We start from the raw sequence: 18607 nt of genomic DNA, 5'->3' as shown, positions 1-18607 counted from the left end.
ATCTTAATTGTAACAACAATTCATGGTTACTAGTAAATGGGTAGATTCATTTTGTACACAAATGAAAATGTATGAATTAATTATGTGCATCACCCAAAAACCCTAGGCAGTTGCAAATAACTCGTGTTCCGCGCATTTGGTCTAATTTCACACATCGATATAACAATAACTTGCGTTGTTAACATCAATATATCTTCGTAATCGAATTTGAGTAGCCATATGACATCGTACACACACCATGCCAACTCAAAAAGATCTAAGAACTTTATCATTTCTAGTCATCACTTAGTATGTTCGAAAACAATTGCATCTATTGTAATGTTAATACACTTTTTATGTTACAGTACAATGTATGAAGATGATTCAAAACTAAGCTATTCGCCTTAACGAGCAATAAATGCTGATGTTATTTGCATATCGAATTAAATGAGACGAATGATGTGTTAGTATGCAGTCAACGAGAACATCACAACTATCACGATACACTGCTACCAACGAACAAACCATCCCAAATACCCTAAACGCGGTCAGCGCGAATCGTTCGAATTCACAATTAGAAATGCATAAACCATCATTCAAACTAAATCAACTAAATCTCACACATTAGGAAGTGCACCCTACCCCCAATATGAAATTTCATTATGGCCAGCCCTCTCCACCCCTCGATTGACATCTGGATAATTCTAGCATCGAATTGAATTAGGTGGATTTTGTGGTAGATTTATCTCTTTTTTCAGAAATTTCATGTCTCATGAAAAGTCCAATATATTAAATCAGAAAATTCCATGACTACTTTATTAGGTGGATATGGTTTTTAAATGTGGGTTCATATTATGCCACTATATATAAAGACCATTTCATGCACACCCATTTGGCCACACCCTCACAAGGACACTCCAACCCTTCTCTTCTAAGTGTTCTTCTTTTGGTCTTTTTGCGTAAGGATTTGCTTGTCACCTACTCCTAAAGGACACTCTTTGTTCTTCCTCTTATTCATCAAAAAAACCCAGATCTTACTTCAGACTTTGGATCTAGGTCTAGGTCATGGATAAGCCTCACATCTGCAAGATCTGCAACAAGCGATTCAAAGGTGGCAAGGCCATGGGCGGACACATGAGATCTCATCTCGCCAAGCTTCCTATCCCTCCCAAACAGCCCCCACCTCCTCCTCCGCCGCCAGCGACTCCTTCTCCGCCGCAGCGGCTCGCTCACTCTCCGGAGTTTTCATCCTCCTCGAGTCATTATATCCACAACAATAACAACAACATCCTCCGAATCCGAAACATCAACAGCAGCGTCATGCAGATGATGATGGTGCAGTCTCCTCCTCCGGCTCCGGCGACGGTTCCGGCTTCGTATCTGAAGTACCGGGAAGTTGTTGATGTTACTACTGCTGCGGCTCCTCCGTCGTCGATGGACAGCGACAGCACGGAGTCGATGTCAAAGAAGCCGACAAGGAGAAGATCCAAACGACGTCGTAAGATGGTTGTGAGAGTTGTGCCGCCGCCAGAGGTAAGTTCCGTTACCAACGATACTTTCTCATCGGAAGATTGTGCTCTGTCTCTTATGATGCTGTCAAGGGACACATGGAAAGTGAAAGTCACCAACAATGATCAAGTAGCGCATGTTGAAGAAGAAGAAGAAGAAGATGAAGAAGAAACTGAAGATGAAGAAGAGGAAGAGGAAGAGGAAGAAGACGACGTCGTTTTCGTCGCCAGGGCTACTCCAAAGAGTGCTTCTTCTAATTATCAAGGTGGGAAGTACAAGTGCGACACTTGCAAGAAAGCGTTCCAATCCTACCAAGCGCTCGGCGGCCACCGCGCCAGCCACAAGAGAATCCGCCACCAAGTCTTTGAAGAGGAAGAGGATGACGTGGACGCCGCCGATGATGATGAGGAGTCTGAGGAGGAGGTTGTAGAAGTAGGAGGAGGTGGAAACAATGGCAGAGGTGGTGGTAATGGTGGTGGAGGAAGTGGTGGTGTGCGAGGGTATAACGGTCATTCTGGAGTTGTGGAGCATCCTCCTCCCAGGGTGTTTGAATGTCCATTTTGTTTCAAGCTGTTTGATTCTGGCCAAGCACTTGGTGGGCACAAGAAGGTGCACTATTATAATAATACTAATACTAGTTACTATAATACCAACAACAATGTCAGCAGCAACAAATTCCCTGCTGCTAGTACTAGTAACACCAACACCAACACTGCTGCTAGGGCCTCTTCCTCCTCTGCAAATGTATCTTCTGCAAACTATGGAGACAACAATTTGGTGATTGATCTCAATCTCCCAGCACCAGAAGAAGAGCTGGAGTTTTCGACGGTTTCGGATTAGTTTTTAGCATCTCAATTTTAGAGAGGTACCAGGTACCAAGTAATTTTTCTCATAATGTCATCATCAGCTAGCAGTAGCAGCAACATTTTTCATTCTCAAAATTGGTTTCTCTTTAGTTTGATTGTTGTATATACAGTCATGAAATTTTCCCCCATTTGATAATGTTATACAGTGATGAATTTTCTTTAGTGCTCTTTCTTTGCTATGTGAGTATGTGGTGTGATGTTTCTGTTGCATAGTACTGGGGATTTTGGATAGGAGCTGAGGGTTAGATGAAAGGACAAGCAGCCCTTTTTGTTTTTGGTTCTTTGTGTGCAGAAGGATGAGGACCCAGTTGGGTTTGTTTTAGCTGACATTTATTAACTGTTCTCCACATTTTTCTCATAAAAGAAAATTTGGTTTTTGTTTGGGGTGTGTGGGTTTTAGTTTAGGTTCTACCTGTCACAACATGCAGCTTTGTAGTTGTCACAGTTGGTGATGAAGAAGTCAAGAGCCTAGCTAGCTGCAACTCTATTCCTCTTTCTTTCTTCTTATCATCTCTAGCTTCTGCCTTCTGGGTTTTCCAAGGCAAGTGTTACACTTAGCCATGCATAGAGTCAAGCATGAGTTGTAGCCAGTCAAAGAGTGACATTTTTGGCCAATAAAAAGTAAGTTTGGCTAAAAACAATTAATATGAGGACCATGAGTTATTTATATTTTCATCACACAAGACCTTCCCCATAAAAACCATGCGTTTTAAAAAAAAAAAAAAAAAAAAAAAAGTAGTAATGACCTGTATGTTTCATGCTACAATGGACTCTTTATTTTCTCACACCCAAGAAAAGGAAAAAAATCTTTCAAATTAAACACTCGTGATAAGGTCAGATTTGATTGTTTGATTTTCAGTTTAAGGAGATAATTATTTTGGCCTAAATTTTAAACCTGGTCATCAATGTTTTCCAATATTGGATGCCCAACATTAAAACCCGGGACGCATGCATCGATCTATTAGCAATTTAGACGCTTTCATATGATTTTTGATTTTGTTGGTGATAACCTTGGTTTAGTGATCACTCCCAAATCGTATATGCCTCCCAGAAATTGAAGAATTCCCAGCTCACATCATCTCCTCCATTTTCTCACATTCTGGGTCTAAGTCAAACCGATCAACGATAAATAATTAATTTAGAGATTTTCCCAAGTAAACACCATTTAGCTAGTAATATTATCATGTTATCATGTACCATTTACTCATTGATTCAAAAAAAAATTGCTCATTTAGTAGTAACATTATCATGTCAGATAAGGGATGATTTATGAAGAAGTGTGGAACAAATCATACTACGGGGAAATGACTTGCCAAGTTATTTGGCAACATATAGATTATGATTGATTTTGCCATGTCTTATTATAAAGACAATCAAGATTTCGAATCTGTTTTTGTTTTCAATCTTCGTCTTCATTCCATATCAACTATGATAAACAACATGTCCTCTGCGTAGTCATTTTTAAACTGATGTTTTCTTTAAAACTTTAAAGAAAAAAAAACAGATATCGAAAATGTCGTGTGATAACATTGTTTTCTTCATTCTTCATGTGATCACATTCATTCATTTTATAACTTGAACATCTTCTTCTCTTTTTTTTTTTTTTTTTTAGAACGGGGACTATAAATGAATCGTAGAATAGACGTTCATAGATGATGGATGCCATTTCTATTCAAGGTCTTCAAGGAAACAAGTGGTCAAGAAAGAAAATGGCCCAAACCTAAGTGATTTCTACTTCGATACATGTTCCTTTGCTTAATTAATTAGTAATCGTGCTTTTTGGGTAATGGGTCGGAAGCTGCAAATTACAAAAGCAGGCAACACAATCAAATTGGAAGTGTCTTTGCCGAGGTTCGACACTTAAAAACAGAAGCCTTGCTTAATTGGATATTTCTGCCTTTCTGGCTAAAAATGCGATGATCTACTAAACATGAGCATTCTACCTAACACGATTTACAATAATTGAAACTAAACCATTTGTAAAACATCTTAATTAATTAGCTTTCTTGTAAAGTTTGATACCTTAAGACCTTTAATTTTATCTGTTCACTCCAACCAAAGGTAACTAAAAAGATGACTGTAAATTTGTAATTCTTATTCCCAGATTACTGATGTACGTTTTGCCTTTCTTATCTTCTTGAAGGGTTTATCATTCATTATGAAACAGGTATATCAGTATATATGACAGAGAAATCGTTTTTCTTAATAAAATAATTGTTTGTTACGTAACGGAAAAATCAAGTATCAGGAGTTGATTGCGAAAAAATGACCAAGACCAGTTGCCGTTATTTTCATTTGGAAGCAAAGAACAAGAGGGTCGGGATATGAATGTGTTTGTGCGTGTCTACTGAAACGATAGCAATAGATACCATGGCTAAAAACAACTAATAACCTCCATAAACCTCAATATAATATCCAACCTCTCGGAAAACAACTAGTTCATGAGCATGTAATATACCGTCATATATTGTGCAATTACTTGCAATATAGTCTATTTAGCAGAGTATTGTAAATTAATATTCAAACCGTCCATATTTCCTATCCATTTTATAATCTTCGTGCGAGGGTTGACAAAAATTAAGAAAATGTTTCTAAATTGGTTTGGTGAACATACTGACTCTCATGTACTCGATCATCATCTTCAGTCTTCTGGTGCTCAATACGTGCTGTCATCAACGTCCCTCGTCGACTATATATATATACCTAAGCTCGTTCATTTCATTTCCCAACTACTCCGATTCCCTCCGGCTAAGAAACTAGGGCATCATGGAAAACACATACCCGCGGAGGCACCAATCACACACCATGCACACCACGTCACAGCAGCACTCTTCTGGTCCTGATCGTCTTCTCCGCAGCAGAAGCGGAAGCAGTACTTCTCCGGCGATGAACAACTTGTTATACACTCCGAGCGCCAGCCAGAGATTCACCACTCCACGGTCGAAGTCCACCGCCAAATCCAGAACCAATTACAGAGATGAGGAGAAAACGGTAATTTCGAGCATGAAAAAGATGGGACAAGAGAATAGAGAAGGTAATACTCAGCATGTTACTTTTGCTAGCCCTAAGTTGATGCAACGCGGGAACACTAGCCCTAGTCCGAGTCCACGCCCTAGCTCAACAAAGGGGAGGAAGTCGTCGACGTCTCCTTCGGCTTGGGCGTTATCTCCCGGAAGGTCTTTGCCGTTCGCGGTGGGGCCGGAGGCGACTGCGGCGGCAGTAGTGGCTTCTCCGAGACCGAGGGTGAAGTCCAGTGGGGGTGGAGTTGGTGGGGTGTTGAAGTATTTTAGGCTGCAGAAGAAAGGGTCGAGTATACAAGAAGAGGAGTATCATCAGTTTCGGGTTTTGCATAATAGGTTGCTCCAATGGAGGTTTGCCAATGCTAGGGCAAGGGCTGCCATGGTCGCATCACACAAAGTTGCACGGGTAATTACAAACGGTTTGTTTTTATTTGATTCAACAAACTAAACGAATTATATATTTACATGGATTCTGTATATATACGTTTCAGGATAGAATGTTCAGCGTGTGGCTTAGAATTTCCAAAATGAGAAACTATGTTTTAGATAAGCAACTACAAGTGGAGAAGCTCAAGCATCAGATGAAGATTTATCAAATTGTGAACTCTCAAATTTCTCTACTGAATGAATGGGGAAAATTGGAGAAGAAAAATATAGAATCTGTGAGCAGGATCGTGAGGAAGTTATCTGGAATTTCAAACACAATTCCTTTGGTAAATGACGCTAAGGTAAAGAACATTATTGCATTTTTAGTATAAAATTTGGTCTACAACAAAAATTCAGATATATCTAAACTAAAATCTATCCCATTTTTCATATTGAATAGGGAGATGCGGCGTCTATACATGAAGCAATGATCACAGCCATGGATGTCATGGCTGGTATTCAACCAACGGTCACCAAATTACTCCCACAGGTAATTAACTAGTCTATACGTACACAGTTTAGTTTAAGTTTTGATTTTAGACAACTCAAAGCAAAATATAATCTAGATAGTTTGCTAATATGGATCTGGCTATTTATCAGCTCGAAAAGCTACTTTACATGGTTACGGAGCTTCTAATCATGCAGAAGCAGCAAAGGGAACTGGAGAAGTATATGACATCGGTCGTTGGTCTTATGGTGAGTGATTTTTACAGTTTCTGTTAAGCTCATAAATTTACTGTATATGCATATCATTTGGTAAAGTCTTTGCCTAAAGCTTTTTCACCGGGGAGTTAAACTATATATAGTCTTTGTCATGAGATATAGGTTACAACTTACAGGTTTGGCTGCTATACACATTTGTATGACATACATCAATCCGTGAGCCATTCGATCGTTTAACAATTCAACATGCAAGACGATCGGACTGTTCACGGCTTGATGTATGTTATACACATATATATAGTAGAAAAGTCCACAACTTACGACATAACCCAAACGGAGTACGTCCATTACCGAGAGAAGTAGAGTAGTAGACATTACTGAAGTTTGTAACATAGATCACATATGAAGTAACAATTTGTTGGAGAAACTTCTAAAATATCTTACATGTTTCAACAGAAAGAGGAGACGAGCGTAAGAGTACAACTCATCCAAGTAGCGAGTGAAGGAGAGGCCCGGATTCATATGTTCAATTAGCCATTTTGTAATACGAACCTTGAATCCATTTTAGTGTTCTCCTTCATCTGCAATTATGATACCCGAAAAGCTAATCTACGATAGTGTCTCTCAAATCTCAATACTCTTACCGGGGATGAGGTAGCTAGAGGATTTAGACTTACCTTTCCCCCCTCCTCGACCCCTTTCTCATTTTTCCTCAACTCTTTCTGTTATTTTCTTGTTTAGTTTTATTCCATGCCATTGTGATGAATAGCAAGTCACTTGTAATGCTTAGATTTGAGTTCCGAATCAGCTCTCTCCCTTTCTAACACGTACTTGCCTTACATTTAGACATCTCCTCGAGTTGAAGAATTACGTTGTCCAACATCTATGTGCTCTTGGCCATCTTCATCAAACACAGATTATTGTGGGTTTAAGTGGAATTTGCTGAGCAATGTGCTATCATGCGCGGTTGGATCACTGGAGATAGATCATTCTTAGACCCTGCTCGTGAGCTGCAATCACTTCTTGGTTAGATACAGATAGACTTTGTAACGATGTTGTTTAGTTCATGGTGATTCTACAGTCTAGAGCTTATCTAATTTTGATAACGTGAGGTTACTCAGGTTAGTACGTATATGTCCCATTTTAGTTTTTTTCACGAGTGCCCTCGTTGTTTTTGCCTTGATGTTGAAGTTAGCAACTTAGCATTTTGTATAAAATCGATTTAAGGTAATCACAAGGCCGGCAATCTTGTCAATGTTCATAGTTACTCCCAACGAAAACTTTGCAGGTTTTAAAGCTCTTGATGACAATCAAAGTGCCTAGCATATCCTCCTTTATGCCTGATTCTTCAAATCATCGAAGACTTGAGGTTCTATTAATTACTCCCATTGTCATGGAGTGGGGTGAGATAAACTGGAATTCTAATTGATCAACACCCTTTAATTTATATACGTACGTTAACAAACCATATTCATAGCTAGAGGTACGATAACACTTACAAATTCCATTTTGAATGAAGGTAAAATAAGAAATTGCTTCTCCTATACCAATTCCCACCATTTCCAAAAATAAGAAGGAAAAAAAGAAACCAAAGAAAGATGAAGAAAAACCCTCGAGGGATTAGGATCCTATTAACAATCAAGTGTTGGCTTTTGCGGAATGTCACCACAACTCACGCTACGGTCACGACCAACAACATGACTAGCAAGCAACTTCCTCTTAGGCTTGGCTTCAATGAGCATCAACACCACATCCCTCATCGACGGCCGGTCCGCCGGATTCCTACTCGTGCAAAGCAATGCGATCCTAAGCATTTGCATCATCTCCTCCCTCACCGGCGTACAACCTGCCCCGGCATTCTTGTCTAAAACATCGTTGATGCCATCTATGCTCTTGATTTTCGTCCGAACCCAATCCACAATGCTGTTTCCATCCCCGAAAATCGCCTCCACCGATCTCTTTCCGCTTAAAATCTCCAGCAGCACAACCCCGAAGCTGTATATGTCACTCTTCTCGTCAACTTGAAGGGTGTAAGCATACTCTGCAAAACCAAAACCAAATAAGAACACTAATTAGTACATTACCTCAGTCATCTTGGTAAGAAAAAGTGATCCTCTACTGCTCTACATGTTCAATAGTGGCTACATTGTGCGCACTCACATTGGGCACCGTAACTGGCGTAACATTGGTACATGGTGGACAAACATGTCAATGTCAACCCTTCTTTTTACCCTATAATTCTTTATGAACTTTATGAAATGTGAATAGTGAATTAGTAATTTATATAGTACAAGAGTAAGGACGGACCATTGTAAAAAGTTAAAGAGTGTTACTTGATTACAATACAATGCAAAGGTAAAGATAGTGTGACACTTTATTGACTAAATGGAGTAATGGACCGACCATATGATGATATGAACATGTACTTTACCTAATATTAAGCTTAGCATAACTAGCAAGTGTAGCGTTGCTTAAAAGCAAACTCCCTAACTATGCTTCCCCTAGATTTCGTCACCAAACAAAATGAACTCTAATAGAAGAAGCCAAAACCAAACACCACCAATCATGCAAGCGTTACCTCACTAAGGTATGCCGGAGGTCAACTCTACCTCCGGTGCATAATAATACTGCATAAGAATCTTAGAAACGATAATGTAAGTAACAAACCTGGCGCAATATAGCCGTAAGAACCGGCGATCACAGACATGGACTCATCGCTCTGGATCAACTTAGCCACCCCGAAGTCCGCCACCCTCGCCTCCATGTCGCCGTCCAACAGAATGTTACTCGGCTTGAGATCACGGTGGACGATCACCGGATCACAGTCGTGGTGAAGGTAGCAAATCCCTTGGGCCACACCGAGAGCAATCTTGTACCTAGTGACCCAATCCGCACCCAAATTCTGGGCCTTGTTCTTGCCATGCAACAAGTCGTCCAAGTTTCCATTGGGCATGTACTCGTAGAGCAGCATGGTGCAGTCCCTGTTGACGCAGCACCCTAACAATCTCACTATATTCCTATGCCTCACGTTCCCCAACACCTCCACCTCCGCCAAAACCCCTCTCCGCCGTCGGATTATGCTCTCCTTCTGCTTCCCCCAGAGCTTCTTCACCGCTATGATCTCGCCACCTGGCATCTCCGCTTTATACACCGTCCCGGTCCCACCCATCCCAATCACCTTATCGCTCATCTGCAAACACTCCAGCACATCCTCCGCCGTGAAATTCAAACGCTGAAAGGCGGTCAATTTCCACGGCCCGACCTGTGGGCCCTCCTCCATCCCGCCGCGGCTGTACCGGGCGTGGAAGCAACGCGTCCCGGCGACGAGCACAAACAGCCCGATCCCGAACGCCGCCGCCATGATCCAGACAATAGCCCCCGCCGTCTTCTTCGGCTGCTCGTGACCGCCGCCGACCTCCACCGCTCCGGCGGCCTCCGCGCACGGCTTCGCCAAAACGACGCCGCATAACCCGTCGTTTCCCGAAAACGACGTCGGATGGAGATTCCGGAAAACGACGCCGGAGGACGGGATCGGACCGGTGAGGAGGTTAAACGAGACGTTGAAGGTCTCCAGCGTCCTGCAGTTATCGAAATTCGAGGGGATCGTGCCGGAGAGGAAGTTGTAGGAGAGGTCGAGGTCGGTGATGGAAGGCAGAGCTGAGATTTCCCAGGGGATGATTCCGGTGAGGGAGTTCCGGCTGAGGCTCAAGCTCAGAAGCTTCTCGCAGTGGCCAATGTCCCAGGGGATGGTGCCGTTGAGGTCATTGCTGTGTAGTTCGATCTTGTAGAGGCTCCTGCAGCCGATGAAGTCGGGGATTTTTCCGGTGAGGTGGCTGGAAATGGCGGAGAAGATTTGCAAACTAGTTGCGTTCCAGATGTTTTGAGGGAGAGCTGAATGAAGAGGATTGTTGGAGATGTTTAAGTACTCGAGCTTCGCGGCATTGCCGAGGTCGGTTGGGATGAGGCCGGTGAAGTAGTTGTTGCTTAGGTCGAAGAAGGTTAGGTTAGGGAGGGAGCCGAAGCCCTCAGGGATTGATCCGTTGAGTTCGTTGTGTTGTATGCGGAATCGGACCAAGGAAGTGCAATGGGCCAGTGCGCTTGGAAGAAGGCTGGAGAAGCGGTTGGAGAAGAGGATGAGTTTCACGAGTGTGTTTCCGTTGCAGAGAGTTGGGGGGATTGGGCCTGTGAGTGAGTTGGAAGAGAGGTCGACGAGGACGAGCTTGGCATTGGTGCCGAGGTTTTGGGGGAGGGTTCCTGTGAGGGAGTTGTTCCAGAGGAAGAGGGTTTCTAAATTGGGAAGCTTTCCGATTTGGGATGGGATTTCGCCGACTAGGAAGTTGTTCATTAAGCTCAGCCTGTTGAGGTCTTTTAGTGTAGCAATGCCGGCTGGGATGGAACCCGTGAGCTGATTGTCTGATAAGTCGAGTAATTGTAGAGCTTGTAAGTTTCCCAGGCTGGGTGGGATAGTGCCTGAAAATCGATTTTTGAAGAGGAATAATGTGGTGAGCATGGTTAAGTTGCCAAGCTCGGGTGGGAGTGACCCGGAGAGCAAGTTATTGGAGATGTCTAAGTAGGTGAGGTTTGATAGCAATGTCAACTCTACAGGAAGGCCACCAGTGAAGCCGTTGTAGCCGATCTCCATGCGAGTGAGCTCTGGTAAGAGCCCCAGTTGAGGTGGTATGGCGCCATTAAGAGTATTTCCGGCCAGGCCAAGCTCCCTGAGTTGGGGAATACTTCCATACCCTGGTGGAATATTACCTTCGAAGTAGCTTCCACTAAGGTTGAGCTTCTCAAGGAACCTGAGTCTGATGATTTCTTGAGGTAATGGACCGGTGAAGCTGTTGCTGTAAGCATTGAAGACTCTCAAGAACTTGAGCTTGGAAATCCCAGGCGGGAAAGTGAAGTTGAAGTCATTGTGGCTTATATCAAGGATTCTGAGCTGAGTAAGTTGGAAAATGGCTGGTTGGAGAGGTCCAGCGAAACTGTTGCTGCTCAAATTGAGGTGAATTAAGCCGGACAAGTAGCGGATTTCAGCTGGGATTGGACCGGAAAGATTGCGGTGAGAGAGGTCTAGAGAGACTATTAGGGATGTGTTGGGGTGGCATTTGATTCCAGACCATGAACACCAAACTGGACCTTGAGTATTCGCCTTGCTCTCCCAGCCTTTGAATGTAAAGAGAGGATCTTTGAGTGAGGATTTGAGGGATAGCAAGGCACTGAGTTGGGAAGGTAAAGAATTTGAAGCACCGAGGACTATGGATGCTTGAAGAAAGAAGAGGGAGAAGAAGAAGAGGAGAAAGTAAAGAAAGGAAAGTTTCATGGTTTTGGGGTATGGAGGATGGTCTTGGCTGAGACAGTGATGAAGATGAGAATGGTAAATTTAAGGGAAGAAATGTTTTGATGACTACTGAGTGAAGTTGAAATGCTTTTAGGGAGTGCTGGGTGCAGAGGGTGTTTCATCATGATTGCTTCAGTGGGATTTCTTGGTGGGCTATGTCTATAATAAGCTTGAGAAAAAAAATGAAACAGAAAGAGAGAGAGACACAAAGCAAAGCTCAGCTCTTCTTCTATATGATGAACATGGTAATCCAAATTCCCCTCCCCCTCTGTTAATTTCTTTCAAGTTCTCAGTAGCATTCTACCTTTGTCTGATTATGTCCATCCACCAATACTTTTGGTTTAGTTGGATTTGTTTCTTTTTCCCTTTTCTTTTTCTGCTACTTTTCATCATTCCTTGTTAGCTTTATCTTTGTTGTGTATTACAAATTGATTGATGAACGAACAACATATATATGTGTATATAGTTTGTGACAAATGTATCTCACAGGATCCAAGAAAGTTATTTCAATTTCCCACCATATTCCCCAGCCCTTATTTAAACATTTTCTCATTTCTTTCTTCTTCTTTTCTCTTTTACCTTCCAAACATTCTCATTTTTTGGCTTAGATTGAAGATGAAGTTTTCATTTAAATTCATTTAGAGCTAACAAAAGGGGAATGGACCACGTTTCCAATTTGGGTACTATTTGTTCATATGTTAGAACAAATCAAGATGATTTCAAGAAATATGATATAACTGTTTCGTTTTTCATGTGTACTAAGTAATGTTTGCTATTGTTAATTCAAAAGAACCGATGCTCATCTCCACTACAGAACTCATTCGGTAGCTCACTGTTCAGCAGAAATATAAAGAACATGGGAATTTTATGCAGGAGATGTTGAATCATAACATGGTTTGATATAATTTATGTGACATGCACAGGTAACTCTATGATTGTGCTTCTTAAAAATAAAGAAACAATTTGGCGGGGATGTTTGAATTTAGAAAAAATAGAAAATATAAATCACGTACTGTTCTTTTTTCCGATGAAATATAAATCACTGTTCTTGGCCACCAGAATCACTACTGTGATTCTATGAATTAGATGATAGGATCCTAAAATTTGAAGTAAGATCTTTCTGATTACTGTCTATTAGTGTCAATATTATACCGGATATACCAGTAGTGAGTTGATTAAGATCTTGCTTTCTTCCACTCATTTTGACTTGGAAAAAGCTTTTGGCATGATGCCTATTTACTTTGTATCATTAACCTTGTTAAATTATATCTTACGATAAGAATAAAGCTTCAAACACAATCATCCTCCCCAGCTCATTTGATTACTCGTCTTAATCAGATGGTTTTGCAAATACTTCCACCGAACCACTTTTTTCTTTGTAAATTATTTTATGGGAGTATTGACGATTTTATTAGAATTTTGGTATGATCAAAATGATTATTATGATATCCGTAATAATGCTGATCAAGATTGAACTTTAAGACTAAACTTGGTTAGTTGGTATATATTAGTGTGTTGTAGGCAGAATCAGTCACTATTATCGTTTTTAGCATAAAATGACAATCAACTTGGTCTTGATCCGGTCATTTCTTGCTATATTTTGTCGTTCATTCCTTTATATCGCGTACGTACTTCGGATAGTTATCTTATAAGTTATAAGTTATAGTACATTCAAATGCAATGGCTGAAAAACCTAGCCATATCATGTCTTGTAGAATGATATAGTTTGTTTGTTTGTTTTTCTGGTACAAAGAACGTTATAGGAATTATTGATCATAAGGAGGAAACAAAAACAATGAATTTCAAAGTTTATATTTGTCTTATGGAGAAAATACAAACATATAATATGAAACATAGGATCATGATCCAATGGCTCATGAAAGAAAACAATAATGTCCATATCAAGCAGATCATTTAACAAACAACTCAGGCATGTACCACAAGAAGAATTTGATCAGAGAAAACCTATATTTTAGTGACAGAGAGACGTGCTCCAAGAACTACTCGTTCTATAGTTAAGCATACCTTTTTCGTCAGCTGCTCCTCTTTTTCCAAGAGAATGTTCAATAATATAACACAGAGCAGGAAACAAATAAACAATCTCAGAGTAGGTTACCCAAATGAGGTTAAAGAAGAGAAATAAAGCAAAAGGAAAACCCAGAAACTAAAGCTTGTTTTCTTGCTTCATTCGTATAAGGATGAACATGTACGTACGAGTAGTCGCATTCTGGGAGGGGGAGTTAGTGGGAATTTTCAAATTCGAAGCAAGAATCCCTTTGCTTTTATGCATGCGGCGTGGCTCTCATATAGCGCGTGCTGAAACACAGTACCATTTTTGCTACTTTGAGCTTTTCACCAATTATGTAAATGGTTCTGTAGGATGAAGCAGACGATCGAAGGTGATGCCTTGAACCCTAACATGCTATATCAACAAGAATAATTCATTTCTAATCATCACACCTAATTTTGTTAGTATTTCCGGCTAATCTCAACAACAATCATGTTCGTTTCTAAAGTATTAAGCATAAAATCTTTCTAGTTCAACCGACACTGTTATGTAATTCTTTCTAAATTTCTATAATATCTATAACCTCTATAGTCTATATATGTATCAGGCCTTCTCGGCTGCGGACGTCCGCACCGAAACCTTCGGTGGGGATTTCCATTTTTGCACCCCTTCCCGATTGAATTTCCTCAAACTTCTTTCTAGACATATCTAGATCATCTTGTGTAGATCATCTCTGTAAAATTTCAGCCAATTTGGTGATCGTTAAGGCCCTCAAAATCAAAAAACAAATGGAGATGATGAACCGGACAAAATTCAGTCCGTCAGATTTGTTTTTCAATTTTGAGGGCCTTAACGATCACCAAATTGGCTGAAATTTTGCAAAGATGATCTAGATATGTCTAGAAGGAAGTTTGAGGAAATTTGATCGGGAAGTGGTGCAAAAATGGAAATCCGCACCAAAAAATCAGTGCGGACGTCCGCAGCTGAGAAAATCTCATATATGTATATTGTTCGGTCGGATTGGAGCTTAATAAACATTTTAAGGTCCTAATACTTATATTTTAGGATAATCTAATAGCCCTCTAATTACGGATGTCATGAAAGCTATACGATATATAGATTTAAAATTTAGTGCATAAATGTATCAAAGAGAGTAATATTTTGATCGAAAACAAGATATATCTGTGACGTTCATAATGAACTGAGTACTACATTAAAGTGTTAACGAAGTTAAATGAAATCTGATATTCAAAAATCTTTTATGTGCATCTTATTATTTGTCTGTGGAAAATCAAACAGAAGATGAACATGAGAGACCGAGTAGAGAGCATTCGAAAGGGACATTTCCTTTGAAGAACTTGGAGAGGAACAACCTGACAATATCATGATTCTTTCTATGCGCGCACCATCAAAGGGCGCGTGCATCATAGTCCCATAATTCCCCGCAGTATATTCTATCCTCATCTCCAATTTACCATTGCGCCCTTTCGAAAATAATTTATACCCAAGCGTACCCCGTAGAAGACAAGAGTGGAGGCCCATGAGAAGCGGTGGGGTGGGCCCAATCGTGATAATGGGGCCCAGAATCACTTTGTCCCCTACATACCATTCACTTGTCGTCTTGTCTTGCATACCACAGCCTTTTCTTTTTCTTTTACAATTTGTATTTGTTAAAGGATAAAATTGAAAATAGTATTTCAAAATAAATGGAGAGGTAATAAGAAAATGGGCACGTGCCCAAGGCATGCGGGGCTGTGAGGCGTGACGGGGTGGTGACCCTACCACCAACGACCAACCGTGAGTGGGCGGAGGCCTCTCCTCCTTTTTGTGACCACGCCGGCCGACGCGTGGTGCTCTGTTAGAGTCTGTTATTCTCTCCTAGCCTAGCTAGTATGAACTCAATCTATGCCTAAACGGTGCGCTCTGGCTTCCCCACTTTCTTCTTTTATTTCCGGAAGCTTCTGTCCCCTCATAGCTTTGGATTATTGGTTTTCGTGGTTTCGTTTAGGAGTGACTTGTTAGTGTTCCACATATATCTATCTAGGGTTTCATAAAGACTCATTTGGTTTCCTGGCTGGGAAAGGAAAGCAATAATCCCAATTCCCAAATTAAATCAGAGTTAAACCAAACTCATAACTCGTCATCCTCAGCAAACTTTCTGGGAGTCTAATTGTTGTTTAACCTAATATGAGTAATATCAAAGCCTCAACCAGTAGGAAACTCATTGAAACTAGAACGATTTTGAAAGAGATCGACATGCGTGGGAGATACAATGGTGTATGCGAATACGGTATACGTACTTATAGTTCTGTGCCTAGAAATGCCAAATGTGCATGATGCTAAGTTGCTAACTATGAATATGCTTGAAACAGTGATTAGGCTTCTAATCAGTGAAAAGTTGGAAGCACTGGTGGAGCAGAGAGAGCTCTATGCACATGCCAAAGGGCCCTGCAGATATCTCTATCTGATCACCATCAGCAGTTCAGCACTTTAGTTTGTACGTATAAACAACGATCAAAACAGAATTTACATACATGATTTTAACAAACCGGCAAAAATGGCCCAGAGAAGCATTAGATCGAGAGGTACGTGAATATATAGTAAATAAAAATCTGTGAAACTGATAGAAGTTTTAAATCGAAGTAGGGGCATGGTGTATGGGGTCCAAATTCCATGACAGAATGATTGTGAAGTTGAACATACTCGAATATAAGATTTGAGTGATGGAAGAGTTGGGTAAGATCACAAGGACCCACTGCTTCATTCTTTCTGCAGCTAGAACAACACTGTGATCTACTTTGCAGTAATATTGTTCAACCTTCTTGATCCAACTACAATCGGCTCTTCGAATTTTCCCTTTGTAATTTCATGAATATATCTTTTTCATATTCTTCTGATTTCCCTTTTGGCGAGTGAGCGTGTTTTTCTTCACATAATTTAGAATTAGTGGAGAGCAGAATGATTGGGGTTTGAAGGTGAGTGATGCGAGCATGCATGTGAGAGAGAGAGAGACTCGACTATATATCCCTCCAAGTCAAGATTTAGACCCTTATCTTAATAGGTCTCAGCACTAGTGTATTTTACTACTGCACCAAAAATTACAAATTTCGTTCTATGTTAATTTTACTCTTGAAATTAGGAAATAAACTAGTGAATAAGAGTGCATATGAGAAAAAGAGTACACTTTAAATTTGATTTGGTAACTCCAAATTCAACCCGTAAGATTTTGTTGACATCGTGATGATATATCTAGTGCGGGATTTGAATAAGTTGATCATATATATGGTATGATATGCCAAGAAACTTTACCAACTTTGATTCTTTCACGAAGTAGCTTGTTTGATTATGATCATGAGAGGGATTGAAAGCATCTACTAGTGATAAGCAAGTTACTAATTCTCTCTTCTATGTTCACGTTCCATGTCACCTTTATATAATTATATAAGAAGTTGAAAAGAGCTTAGGTCAATTGGTTACTTTGATCGTAATGCAAGTCATAAACGAATATCAAAGGGATTAAAAAGGGTTAATTAGTTGTAAGATAGAGGTAAATGTTGTCGGTTAGCTCGAAGTAAGTCTTGCTTTTTTGTTGTTTAGAAAGTTAATCAACAGCTCTTATAATAATCACCCATTTGAAACCTTTTGATGCCAGTGAATCTTTGTGGTCTAAGTGAATTTGAACAACATTACAAGAAAGCTAGGGTCCCGTAATATCATGATTATATTGCATAACATGCCATGTTAACTCAATTGGTGTTTAATTGGTTTGGAATACAAAGAAAAAGATGCTTCAAGATTAAGATAGATTGAGAGCACCTCCACTTATATCGAGAGTATGAAGAGATGGTAGATGGGCATGATTTAGTTACAAACCACTCTTTATGATCTTACTTAGTCATATTTTGCATATTAATTGATGTTTTCCCTTTCACAAAGAAGTAAGTTTAGGACCTTATGTGGTATCCAAATAAAGATAAAAACACAAATATGTTTCCCACCATACGGCAAATTGAGTTTTAACATCACAAACCAAGTATGGCCATTTGGGATCCTTTGGAGCATTTATTTAAACTTTCTGCAGCTTCGATTCTTAGATGATCTTCCTTTCTTTTGTTGGTTATGTTTTTCTTGTAATAAGCGTGTTAGTATAATCACATTCTCGTTGCATTGTAAGTCATCAATTGGTACATAAATAATTAGACCATACGCATATCATAATTTTTGATAAATTTGGAAAACTTGAATGACTAAGGAAGATTGTTATGAACTCTAAAGAAAAGCTGTAATAGTCATCAATTGTGTCACGGGCCGACTTTGCGAGGGTGCAAAGAGGACCGTGTGGCACTCGCTAGCCTTGAAAAGGTAGCAAGTCAGCCTTGTGCGCACCTTGCAAGGAACAATGGAAACCACACGATATTAATATGATGCTAGCAACAAGCAAGAACACAGTGTTATATAATTATGGAGCGAGCTCAAAGAGCGAGCGGGCACTCGAATGAAAAGTTGAAATGATCTCACGGGACACAGATGATTGAATAATTCATCTCTTTATTGATGGTAAGACGTTAGTAGGGGCTAAAGTACATGTGCTTACCTATACTAGTTCCTTAGTCCAACCGTCGCCGACTAGGAACTCCCCTACAAAGAGCATATCGGCCAAATTCTCACTTGGCTGTGGGAAACATCAAAAAGCCAAGGAGGGCCAAGCTAAATAAAATAAAATACAAGGAAAATAGAAATTACAATAATGCCACTTGCACACAAGCAACCAACCATGGGCTTGACTCATGACCCTGGG

The 18607-nt window shown here is 40.3% G+C and overlaps 3 protein-coding genes across 3 annotated transcripts; 2 read left to right on the top strand and 1 right to left on the bottom strand.

Annotated features, from left to right (window-relative positions):
- Window positions 1–1044: 1044 nt before the first annotated feature.
- Window positions 1045–2328, top strand: LOC101306578 (zinc finger protein ZAT1-like). The gene is made up of 2 exons (XM_004308989.1): window positions 1045–1512; window positions 1768–2328. Exons 1-2 carry the CDS (start codon window positions 1045–1047, stop codon window positions 2326–2328), a joined length of 1029 nt encoding a protein of 342 aa, XP_004309037.1.
- A 2831-nt stretch (window positions 2329–5159) lies between these two features.
- On the top strand, window positions 5160–7892 carry LOC101306287. Its single transcript, XM_004308988.1, has 5 exons — window positions 5160–5780; window positions 5866–6102; window positions 6201–6290; window positions 6401–6496; window positions 7752–7892. Exons 1-5 carry the CDS (start codon window positions 5160–5162, stop codon window positions 7890–7892), a joined length of 1185 nt encoding a protein of 394 aa, XP_004309036.1.
- LOC101301047 (leucine-rich repeat receptor-like protein kinase TDR-like) lies at window positions 7891–11783 on the bottom strand. The gene is made up of 2 exons (XM_004307751.1): window positions 9131–11783; window positions 7891–8504 (listed from the first exon to the last, which is right to left on the bottom strand). The coding sequence occupies exons 1-2, from the start codon at window positions 11781–11783 to the stop codon at window positions 8095–8097; spliced, it is 3063 nt and encodes a 1020-aa protein (XP_004307799.1). The 3' UTR covers window positions 7891–8094.
- Window positions 11784–18607: the final 6824 nt, after the last annotated feature.

The sequence above is a fragment of the Fragaria vesca genome, linkage group LG7 (genome assembly GCF_000184155.1).
Source record: "Fragaria vesca subsp. vesca linkage group LG7, FraVesHawaii_1.0, whole genome shotgun sequence".
Classification (NCBI taxonomy): domain Eukaryota; kingdom Viridiplantae; phylum Streptophyta; class Magnoliopsida; order Rosales; family Rosaceae; genus Fragaria; species Fragaria vesca.
The sequence above is the reverse complement of the archived record's forward strand: the minus strand, read 5'-3'. Positions and strand labels throughout refer to the sequence as shown.

What these genes read in the sequence shown, in the direction of transcription:
- LOC101306287 (XM_004308988.1), top strand. Translation starts at nt 5,160, where the DNA reads ATGCACACCACGTCACAGCAGCACTCTTCTGGTCCTGATCGTCTTCTC. An exon ending in CATCACACAAAGTTGCACGG is followed by an intron (nt 5,781 to 5,865) that starts GTAATTACAAAC and finishes TATACGTTTCAG; the next exon opens with GATAGAATGTTCAGCGTGTG. An exon ending in TCACCAAATTACTCCCACAG is followed by an intron (nt 6,291 to 6,400) that starts GTAATTAACTAG and finishes GCTATTTATCAG; the next exon opens with CTCGAAAAGCTACTTTACAT.
- LOC101301047 (XM_004307751.1), bottom strand. Translation starts at nt 11,783, where the DNA reads ATGAAACTTTCCTTTCTTTACTTTCTCCTCTTCTTCTTCTCCCTCTTC. An exon ending in TTACGGCTATATTGCGCCAG is followed by an intron (nt 8,505 to 9,130) that starts GTTTGTTACTTA and finishes TTGGTTTTGCAG; the next exon opens with AGTATGCTTACACCCTTCAA.
- LOC101306578 (XM_004308989.1), top strand. Translation starts at nt 1,045, where the DNA reads ATGGATAAGCCTCACATCTGCAAGATCTGCAACAAGCGATTCAAAGGT. An exon ending in GAGTTGTGCCGCCGCCAGAG is followed by an intron (nt 1,513 to 1,767) that starts GTAAGTTCCGTT and finishes GGGAAGTACAAG; the next exon opens with TGCGACACTTGCAAGAAAGC.